General features: G+C 53.7%; 1 protein-coding gene across 2 annotated transcripts in view; it reads right to left on the bottom strand.

Moving 5' to 3' along the window:
* CAPZB (capping actin protein of muscle Z-line subunit beta) overlaps window positions 1-11437 on the bottom strand; it is a 54770-nt gene extending 43333 nt beyond the window's left edge. The window contains exon 1 of one of the 2 annotated variants that reach the window (XM_035344547.1): window positions 11282-11437. In XM_035344547.1, coding sequence (XP_035200438.1) covers window positions 11282-11284 — 3 coding nt within the window. In that variant the 5' untranslated portion in view covers window positions 11285-11437. The remainder of the gene's footprint in view (window positions 1-11281) is intronic. The other variant, XM_035344548.1, reaches the window with a different exon arrangement.

Here is an 11437-nt window from a genome sequence, read left to right as displayed (position 1 = left end):
TTGGCAGTGGCGTGTTATTAGAGGCACTTGAGAATCCCACAAAGCCCTTCCACAAGCTGTGCAAGGGGAAGGTGTCCTTGGAAAACGCAGGATGTGTCTCACCTCACTCCCACCGACCTAGCCCACTCGTCTCCACACCGCCACTTCACCTTTTCTAGGTGTGCGTTTGCTGAATTCTCACATCCTAAAGACGCGGTTTCCTCACAGATCTCCAGACCAAACACGCTGAACAATTCTTGCCTTTGGACACGGAGAGGCTTACAGCCCGCTGGGAAGGCGATTAGACGGGCCGTCTCTCGGTCTGGAGTGCTCTTGGAGCCAAGCTCTTGGAGGCTGCAGGACTTAATGAGCTTAGCGTTTACGCGATACGAGGACGTTTTCCACCATTCCTCCGTTTCATCCAGCACAGAGCTCCTGCGGAGGAGCAGGGAGTTCAGACAGAAACTCGAAATGAAGTTTTATTACAGCTCAAGTCACTGAAGGATTTAAGAGATCAGAGGAATTTCAAAGACTGAAAACATTAGCTTAGATGAAAGCTCCTTAATACATTTCCTTGAAGATATTTGGCTATCTCCAATCTCCACTTAAGCACCTGCGATAGCTTTCCCGCGATACTACTGCGGGGCAAGACGTTATAAAGCCGTCTCTAGAAGCAGTGACGGTTGTTCAGCTTCCTTTGCCTCCATCCCGCTCTCCCCTTCAGTCCTTTGCAAGTGCAGCCAAGTTAGGAACCCTCTCACACGGCCGCAGGTCTCTGGTCATTTCAGCGCCCTGCTCTGAGGCTCAGATTAGAACAGTGCTGGAAACCATTTACGATACGAGCGTGCAGCTGCGCAGAGGCACGGTTCGGTGCTTTCTTCATTCCGTTCATACTAAAGCAATACGGGCCGGACACTGAGCACTGACAGATGTCATTCAAGGCTGAAACCACAAAAACCCAGGAAGTCACCAGAGTTTTGTTTAATTGTTTTGAGAAGGAGCGTTTGGTTGTGCAACAAACCAACGCGTTCCCATCGTCAGTGCTTGAAATACGGGAGCCGCCCCTCGGTGGCCCCTCGGCCAGGGCAGCACATGGCCAACAGCAGCGGGCAGCGACAGCCGACCCACGGCCACGCGGCCGTGGATGTGATCTCCGCATCCCACACAGCTCTTCAAGTGCTCGGCACCCAAGCCCCCTCAACCAGACCGAGGGAAGCACTCGCCCATTTGCATCGCGTTTCACGCGGAGCTGTCACCTGATAAACACGGCTGCCAGAAGCCAGGACGCGCACCCAAAGCCCTTCGAAGACCACGCCGAGCTGGTAGCACCCCCCGGACGCCGTGCTTGGTTTCTCAGCAGCAATCCGCCGCGCTACCACCTACGAGCATTTTTCACTTCTCCTTCCAAATATCCCTGGATGAGCTTTTGGCTAAATAAACTTACCGAAATTCACAGACCGCGTTCACAAGTTACCCCAACGCTCCCTTGCCCGTTACCTGAGGTTTAACCTGTCCTCCAGGTTTTAAAAGAGGGTTTATACGAAGCCCCTGCCCCTTTTAAAGGTTAAGCCACTGCATTTCAAAGCAGTAAGAGATTTCACTTCAAGCTCCCAGCCTTGCAGTCAGCAGGAATTTGCTTCTCTCTCTCGGCTTTAATAGATCAGCAGATTTAATTCCCTGGTCTTCACCGCTTTGTTCTGACGGCTCCTGCTCATTTGCCTGTGTTACTGCTGAGCACAAACAGAATTCAGCAGTTTCTTCAAAAAGAAAACCAGACTGGTTTCGCTTCTGTATTGTATTTCTACATGAACACCGCCCCGAGCTAACTTCTGAACCAGGAGAAGCCAGCAGACGTAGCTCAGCGCTACTGCAGTGGCAGCTTCTCCTCTCAGCCCTTCCTGAGAACTGAGGCGCTCGGGCTGCCAAATCAGCCCAACCAGAAGGGCAAGCGTAGCACCAGCTCCGTGCAAAGCCTTCTCCGTGCCTTCCCCAGTCTCTGATGCGACTTTAGAAGAGCTGGATGACCTAAAAAGTACTTCAGAAGGGATGAGCAAGGTTAAAAAAAACACTACATAGAGAGGGAAAACGTTCACCACTTGGGCAGGGGTGCCCGTGTTGTTGTGTCCCGTGGTGTTTATCGGCCGATTGTTCTGGCTTGGGGCTGAGATGTCTGCGAGCATCTCGATTTACAGAGAACTGAAATAAAAGATAAAAACCCAAAGGGGCACCAAAAATAAAACTTTTGCTTAACTTGTGCAATTTCAAGCGACTGCACATCGGGCCGCTTTGATCGCCGGTCGGCTTACAAGCAAAATACCTTCGTCAATTAATCCGGGACCAGAAGCACGCAACCAGCAAATGGCTTTTTCTTCTTCCTTTTATGCTGCAGACGTACCCCAGGTTGTAAATCATTATTTCCCGTCAGTTCCCCCAACAGGAATGTCTGACTAATGGTACAGCTTTGTGGTACTCAGTAAGTGCTCAATTTCTGTTTTTCTTTGAATTGGGACAGATGAAGAGCTTCCCATCCTGCTCCTCGCCAGCTCCCAGGGCTCAGCAGGCAGAAGACTCCTTTTTCCAGCTGCACAACAGAAGCGGTACCGCTAGAAGCTTTAGCCGAGGGTTGAATTATTGTAACCGTGGGTAATAAAAGCGCGTTAAGAGCGGGATTCCCCTCCTGGCTCCCAGCACAACGGGCTGTCAGCTTTCACTTCCTCAGGTACTAGGTGGAAGGGGAGTAACTCCGTATGATCCACAAAGCCCAGACAAGTTCCGCATTCATGATGTTTCCATCAACCGCGTCTTCTACTTGCCATCTCTTTCCCTACAAGGTTTTTCCCTCGGCTGTTAAGCCTCTCCTGGCAGATGCTCTCTGAAGCCCCTCGTAACCTTCCCGTACGTCAGGGACTCCCGACAGCAAGGCGCGCTACTGGCAGCGACGCCCACAGCAGGGCTAAGAAGTCATCAGGTGTAGTAAAAGCTGAAGGCACCATGGATAGCAATAAAACAAGACATCACCGAGAGCAGTAACGGATCAAAGATCATTAGAAGAACACGATGCTGATGCAGACAAAGTCTCCTCCTCAACCTACTCCTAGCTTGGTCCTCTCTGGTCAGCGTTTTCTGGGGCTTTCACCTTCTGACAACTGTGGCCACGTCAGATCTGTACCAACACCTAGCTCCATCTGCTATTACGTTGCTGCTGTGGTCAAGGCAGAACAGGGCAGACTGGCTGCTGAGAAGGCCCGTTCCAGATTCCAAATGAGAAGGACTAAAGGTTAAAACAAAAGCAAGAAGCGATGGCTCGCAATGTTTTAGAGAGATCTGCTGTACCTGGTCTCCAATGGCACTGCACTTGTTCTCCTGCAGAACACCGCCTTTATTTACGCCGTTCTCCCTTTCAGAAGATTTGAGCACGCCACGAAGCAGCAGCACTAGTGCCAATACGTGACCAAGACCACATCAAGGCTGCTTTTCTAAACTCAGGTCTGTGCCGTACACACCAACGGCCACACCTGTGCCCTTGTCAAAAAAAAGAGAGGTCTGCTTTGACCAGTTTTTGTTCTGCCCTGGTCCAGAAATTTAAGCCGCGCTCATCTCGGCAAGGCAGGCGCTCACAAGGGATCCCTGCAGGACCTCGGTAAAGAGGAGAAGAGAAACTCAGATGTGTGCTCCAAAGGGTCGCATGGGGAACTAAAATAATCCATGGGAAGGAGAGCAAATGAGGCAGCTTAAGTTTCATTGCCACCAGCATGTTGGTGACATCGGATACTTATCGCTATTCCAGGCTGACAGCACAACTAAGGCAAGTCCTAGACAGACAAAGCGAGTGGCCATGGTCATCTAGGAGCAACCACCGAAGAATCTCCTCCTGCACTCGAGCTCTTCAAAGCTCGCAGTCAGCATTTTCCTAAGCCCTCATTCGTTTCTTTACCTTTGAGCTGATGCTTTCAATCCTGTTTTGTGTCGGACTTCATCATTCTGACCCCCAAATGAAGCAAGCACTCTTCAGCATCCATGGAACGCCACCCAACACCCTTGCACAGCCTCCGAAGCCGTTACCGCGTGGGTTATAATACACGCGAGGCGTTTCCATCCAGCAGTTGCTGAATAAACCAGAGCCCATTGCACTACTTCACCACGAAGCTCTGTCTCAGGGAACAGCCATTTGTCAGACGACATCAACTGAGAAAAAACTAGCAACCTCGACAGCGTGGAGCAGGCCGCCACGCTGTAAGTCGCTGCTTGCTTTAGAGGCAGGAACTCAGCACCTCCTGGAGGACGCCCTGCAGCCCATTTACACTCCTTGGGGCCGTCTGTCCATCTCAGCGCCCGTTAGCGCTGCCAGGGGCGTGCAGCACACGGTGAAGAAAGCAAGGACACATTGAAAGGGGCTAAAAACCCACTTGTGCTTTCAAACCTAACTTACCACCAATCGTTTCAGTTCATACAAAGTCCAGGGCAGATCTGTCACCTGTCCAGCGAGCCCCCAGGTACCGGCGGACGAGCAGGGTGGACCAGCACCAAGGCGTTCTGGGAACAGGCTATTATTCATCGCGACCTCTTGCCACCGGCACTAATGATTTCTGTGCTGCTGTTTGTCTTCTGGGTACCAGAAACAACGTTGTATTTATTCAACATGACAATGTAATTTACCAGCTTTCATCTTCTGCCAAGAGTTCCTGTGAAGCGTAAAGTTTGCAAAAAGCCATTTCCCAATAAATCACGGCAACAAGGGAACCTCAGTCTAGGAGCCCCACATGAAAGAGTAAGGTGGGAACGGCAGGAAAATAGAAAAGCGAGTCTGCAAAGCTGCAGTGGTAACTTTTAATAAATGGGATTGAAGTCACTCAAGTTGACGGTGGAGCTGACCACCTGTTCCGGGTAACATTTAAGAAATGTAATTAGGCTACTAATGGTTACTGCAAAACAGCTGTGGTTATTTTTTTTCCCCCAGTTTCACACAAAAATCAACGTTTTTCTTTGTTAGCTATTTCTATAGGTGTGAAATCTCAGCCAAACAAAAGGAAAAACAAAGCTCACTTTCTGTCGCTTTGCGAATACGTTGGCATGCACCAAGGGGGTGCGCAGGCGAGCAAATCTCCTGTTCTTAAGAGCTGCGAAGCCACCTCCTGACGGCCCTCCTGCCCCCAGCCGCGTGTTCACGTTGACTCACACCAAAGGCAGGATCACCGCTGTGCAGCCAGCGGAGCTCTTGCAGTGCCTGCATCAGGAAATCATTGGCGGGATCTTCTGCCTGACCTCGTCAGCTCTTTGGAGAAGTTTCCGTTACCTCTGTAAGGCTGCATCACACAGCTCTCCGCTCCAGCCCTGCCGATGTATCCCGAGTTATTGATTAATGCTCCCTCGTCACCGTCCTCCCGCTTCATTCTCACTGTAAACCAACTGCTCCTGACCACCAGCGTCAGCTCGGCCTCTGAAATACGCTATCAGGAGGTCTGCGATGGCTCCCCAGCCCCACGACCTGTTTCTCATCCACGGTGCTTTGCCTTCCATCCAAATATTACTGAGGAAGCGCCCTGCTGGGTACCCTGGGCAAAGGCTGACCCGGACCTGAGCTCAGTGCCGCCAGGCCAGGCAGGTTCTGGGACCGGGAGGAACAGCAGCGCGCCGCAAGGAGTTCAAACAGCAGCAACCGAGACACCTCTGCGGGAAGGCAGCAGTTGCCAGCGCTTGGAATTGAAGGAGCTCCGCGTTACAGCCCCTGCTGTTGTCAGGAGATCCCACCAGGAGCTGCAGCCCCTTCTCCAGAGGGCAGCCTCGAGGTACCAGACCTTGGGAGCTCGCAGAGAAGCCGCTTGCTTCAACCGCCTTGGGGAATACCTGGGGCTGAGCGCACGGGGCGCTCACACCGGGCAACTTCAGACGCGTGTGGTTACACGGGAAGTTCCTCAACTTCATTTCTGTCAAGCTCGACACCGCTCACTACGAACACAACAGCTCAAGAGTCAACGCTGCCATTTGTCACCCCGACCATGCTGCAGTGCTTGCACCGGGGTGTTTGTGATGCTTGCTCTTAGCCTGGGAACTCCGGGTAACCTTTTCCGAACGCTCTTTTATCCTACGCGCGTGCTTGTTTTTGAATGGACGTAGCCAGTACCAGAAGAGGAACTACCCAATCCAAACGGGGAATTTTGCTCTTGCAGGGACAGCCCAGCTCGGCGAGTCGTTCCCAGTTGTCCGTGTTCTCCTTCCAGTCAGCCGCAACCTAGATGTTTCCACGCAAGAATTTACTAACGTCAAAACCATTTGAGAAGGCGCCCGTTATCACGGCGGCCGGGAGGCGTGTTCCCTAGCAGCGAGGTGGCCACGAGCACAGCCACGCTTGCTGACAGCCGAACACCGACGTTTGAAGCCATCGGAGCGCATCGGGCTGTCTGCGGTGCCCCGCTCCGCCACCCCGGGCACGGGTTGGCACAACGCAAGCTCGGCGCCTTCCAGCGGCCCCCCGGCCTGGTAGCCAGGGTTGTAAATTCATGAGATAACTCCGGCAAGTAACTGGATGCCTGGCAAGGCAGGGAGGAGGCAGGGAGAGGTTATCTAGTTAGCCCTCGTCCCTCCATGGTCTCCGATTGCCTAAAAGGTCAGAAAAGTAGGTCAAGATGCCTTTTGCTCGCGTCTAGCGAGACGTACTTGGCAGGTTACACCACAAAGCTTGCAGGACAGCTCACGTTCATCCAAGGGATTCGGTGATAAGAATTCCAAGTCTACAACTAGGAAGCTGACAGTTTTGCATGAAGTTAGGCCTTAAAATCATCCCGTCTCCACCGAACAAGACATCCACGTTCCCTGGAACTCCTTCCCTTACTCTTTACTCCTATCCTTGCCCACTCTTTCCGTCCTTTTACGTTCTCCTTGCTGTTTACCAACGCGCCTGCCCTACCCCCACGCCAGGGCTGCAGACAGGCAGCGTGCAATTGAACCTTGCGATGGTTTTCCATGCTTTTCAAGGTTAAGTAGCAGAGACAGGTTGTAACGGAGCAGGGTTTCACCTAACACGCATTTGCCAATTCCAATCCACGTCAGATTTCTCCCTCGGTTTAGGACGAGGTTTGCGGTTACTCCACCTGACCAATTTTTACCTTCCCACGCTCTGACACAGCTCCACCTGTACCAATGGCTACGTGAAAGCTCTGCTGGACCATCCAGTGGAGCACTACTGAGCCAAGATCACGCGTACCCACAGCATCACACCCTGAAGTCTCGGGAACGACCCCTAAGTTAGCACAGTGACAGCACTCGGGGGATAAACACCGCTGCAAAGTGCTGCGGTCAGCACGTCGGAGCTGATATTTTGCCTCATTCCACCATTTCACAGCTTTCCCATCCTTTGGATTAAATCTACAAAAAGCCATCTCTCGTTTCCCGAGCCCGGTTCAAACTGCCAGCACAGGCTCTCAGGCAGCCACCAGCCACCTCCGCTGGTGGTTTGGGCTTTTTTTAAAATCCCAACGTTTACCAAAGCAAAAAGGGGAAGGCTCTTCCAAGCTTTGTCAGACAGAGAAGAGAAACCATCACACGAATACAAACGGAATTCCCTGAGAGAACAAAGAACGTGTTATCTATGGCGTTGTGGGTCGGTGGCTTAAGGCAACCACTAAGCTTATGTCTTCAGTGCATTCTCAACCCTTTTTCCTTCCACGTAAAATCCTCTTAAGCGCTGTCTTCATTCTCATCTAGCTGATGCCGCTAAGTTGTTAGAGCACGGGTTCTGCTGTCACCCAGGCTGGTCACTCTGCAACAAGGACGTGCTGGGAATTCCACCTCGATCCACTGGGAGAGGAGTCAGCTCCACTTCCTGGAACAGAACGACCCGGTGGGCATCCATCCTCTTCCCGCTCAGAGCGGCGGCCAGGACCCGCTGCCCGGCTCAGCTCAAGCACGAGAGTCCTGTGGGTTTGAACCAGGAGGCAGGGCTCCTAAACCGAGCCCGCGACGAAAAATAACACAGGTCCCGCTGGTGGAATATAAAGCAGGAAGGTTTCCTTCGCACGGAGGAGGAACGAAGTTCTGAGAAGTGCCTGCAAACACACTCTGCAATTCTTCTGCCCGACTTGGGAGCGGTGGCACAGAGAGCACAAGCTCACAGCACGCTGCGTGGTTTCGTTCTAAATCCTAAGAGAGGAAGGCAGGGCCAAGGAACAGCGCCAGCTGATACCAGAAACATCGCCTTACCGGTGGGTACCACGGCTCAGGCCACCATTCGAGGAAGCCCAGCACAAAATATTACCTAACGCAGTTAAACTCACTCTAAATAAAAGCTTGCTTGGGGCGATCACAAACAAAGAGGGAGGGGTCTCGGTTCTGGGTCTGTAACTCCAAGTTTTGTTGTATCTAAAAGTCCAGATAAAAGATGCGACTGCCATCGCGTTTGGCGTTACCCAGCCAGCCCCTAGCGTGGCAAATTACTCCTCTGTAATTAGGAAACGAGCAGCGCAGCTTCCTCAAGCATTCCCCATTTTCTTCCCGTGACAACAACTTCCAGCTCATCAAACAGGGAAATCCCTTTGAAACTTGCTCAGTGCTCACCCCTGTGCTCCGTAAAGGACATTTCCAAAGCAAGCAGCTTTGGAAGGCTCTGTCCCACCCTGCCTTAGGACCCAAGACCAGAAGCGGGTGTCAGCTCCCGATCAGGTCCCGGGGACGGGAACCCGGCGTTATCCAGCTCAGGTAAGCCCCCGGAGCTGTGTCCTCCACGTGCATCGCACATTTCTGAATTCCTGATCTTTATGTACAAGCTGGGGAAGTTTTTTTTTAATTAACGTAACCCATCAGCAAACGAAGCCTGTGCTAGAGCGTAGCTAAAGAGCCCAGGGAGCCGGGGAAAGGCACAGGGTGCTCAGATGCACTCACTGCTCCTTCGCACCACACGGGTTTCCCCTACAATGGAAGTTCAAATTTGAAATCCCACGTTTAAGGTGAGATTTCCCCCCCCACCTCCCTGGAAACAGCAAAGGATTAGGAGACGTGGGAAAACGAGGAAAAATACAAGTCTGGGATCTTGTGCATCGGGGGGGAGAGAGACTGGCTGGGGCTTTCCAAGCTCCTCAGAACTCCTTGCACAAATCGTGAGTAAAGGGGGAAACAACACACATCAAGTGATAAGAACATGTACGTGAACAGAGGGCCACCACGATTTTGATCATCTTAAACTTTTCTAATTGCGTCCTTGGTCTGGAAAAAGCACTTAAACACGCGTGCTGAGTGTCACTGTCACCTCGTGCATCGTTGGCTGCGCTTCAGTGATTTTCAGCTGCCTCACCAGTTCTGAGCAAGCGACGGGAAGCTACACCAGACAATTTGTATTTGTGCTTGATTAAACTGTAAATTCTGCTAAGATTGTCTGCCTTTTCCTGAAGAGCCGCGCAGCACAAGAATCACTTGCAAACATTTCACATAACCTGGGGAGGAAGATTTTTATTTTGACGAAGTGTAACTGGATTCCAGCCATTGCTGCCCCTCAGCTCCTGAAGTCAGCACTGCCTCAGGTCCTGCTTTGCCCTGAGCAGTGCACGCAGTTTATTTTTAGCACAGGACACAGCACCTACCCGGACCGTTTGTGAGCTCCACACGCTGCCCTGCCCCATCTCAGTGAGCACCTGACCGAAATGCCAACGCTCCTGACACCTTGAACTCACCAGGGGTAATTCAGACTCGAGAGGGTCTTAAACGACTGCAGGGAGGAGCCAACAGTACCCCTGCCTGCTCCACCCTGCTATTGGAAAACCTGCAGCACCAAGGCAGCGTTTGACACAACGCCCTGAACCATGCCAGCTTCTCCCAGCTGCTCCAAGACTTGCTGGAGCCTGAGGTGCCGGGGCCATTCCAGTCCTGACGTGGAACACTTGGAAGCGCTGGCCTTTTGTGACCACCAACACGAAAGATCCTTGGAACGCTCTCAACACCGGATGGGAACTGGAGCTGACCACAGCTCCCTGTGCCCACCACCCTCCGTTACTGAAGGTGAACGGATCAGCAGACAGCATCAGCTTGGAGCGTTCACAGAACTTCTGGGGGGTTTGTGTTCTGTCTCCTCAAAAAGAGGGACAGAGCCGCACCTAAAGCCCAGCGGAGTTCTTCTAACAGCATGCTTCTGCATCCCCCCAGAAGAGAAGCCTGGATCACCACTGCCACTTTACACGAAGCCCATTTGTTTTCCTTCAAGTCCTTTCCCGGGAAGATTTCTGCCGTGGCAGAAGTCAGGACAGTTTGTCAGAATGCTGACAGCAAAGTCTGCCGTCGGGTCTCATGCACGAGGCCTTCAGGCATCTTGATTTAAAGTTGGGCAGGAGCATCAAGATGCTCCACCCTGTGAGTCGCACACTCAGCTGTCAGGTACGGCCTTTGTCCAGGAAGAACAGAACCTTAGGCATTCCTCACCTTTCACTTCAAACTAAAGAGCTTCATCCTGCACAGCGCAGGGGGCACGATCACTGTGAGCTCCAGTTTCAGAGAAAAAAAATAAAGTATCGCCTCTGAAATTCTCACAGTAAAAGATAAGAAAAGAGTCGTTTACTGAGCCAGCCTTTATACTGCTGGGTAGGCAGGCACGGTGACTTTTAAGTCAAACTACGTTTGAGCATCCTCAAAAACTTCGGTTGCCCCACCTCGCTCACAGATTCCCGAGCGGCACAAAGTCCTTCGGCAATACCACGCAAAAGCTTCCATCGCAGGGGTTACACCGCTGCACAGCATCCCAGGGGTTACAGGCTCCACAGAAGGACGCGTCGCTCCGGGCCGAGCCCAGCACGCCCAGGCCGGTTCCCACCTCCCCGGACGCCCTCAGCGTTGCCGCAGCCTGCCGGGACCGCAGCCTCCTTCACACCCGGCACCGCAACGAGATCGCGGGGCTGTCCCTTGGCCTGATCCATTCAGCAAACACCGCACAACCGAGACCGCGTTCCACGGCCTCGCAACCCCCGGGCTCCAACCGAAACCCCCCAAGCTCCCCCCGGTGCCGAGACGCACCGCTCACCGCTGCAGCACCCCCCGCTCCCCCGGGGGCTCCCCCACGTATCGCAGCCCCCACCGGATCCCGGCAGCACGGCCCGGCCACCTCACGGCTGCCCACCCGAGGCTCCCGACCGGCGGCAGGCGGGGCCTCGAGCGCCCCGAGGCCTGCCCACGGGGCAGCCGCTCCCTTACAGGAAACAACCGGGGGCCGGGCCCAGCCCCGGGGATGCACCGGGAGGGGCCCGCCGCCGCCTCCCAGTCTCCCCCCCGGCCTCCCAGCGTCCACCCCCCGGTTCCCACAGCCGCCCCCCGCTCTCCCGGGGCTCACCATGGCGGCTGGGCTCGGCGGGGCTGCGCTGGGCGGTAGCGACGGCGGCGCCTCCCGGTTCCCCTCCGCTCTCCGTCCGAGGCAGGCCGCGGCCCCTTCCACTTCCGCCGTTGCCTAGGAGTGAACATCCGGGTCAGCGCCGCGCGCCGGCCCCGC

Source organism: Oxyura jamaicensis, chromosome 21 (assembly GCF_011077185.1).
Source record: "Oxyura jamaicensis isolate SHBP4307 breed ruddy duck chromosome 21, BPBGC_Ojam_1.0, whole genome shotgun sequence".
Taxonomy (NCBI): Eukaryota; Metazoa; Chordata; class Aves; order Anseriformes; family Anatidae; genus Oxyura; species Oxyura jamaicensis.
The sequence above is the reverse complement of the archived record's forward strand: the minus strand, read 5'-3'. Positions and strand labels throughout refer to the sequence as shown.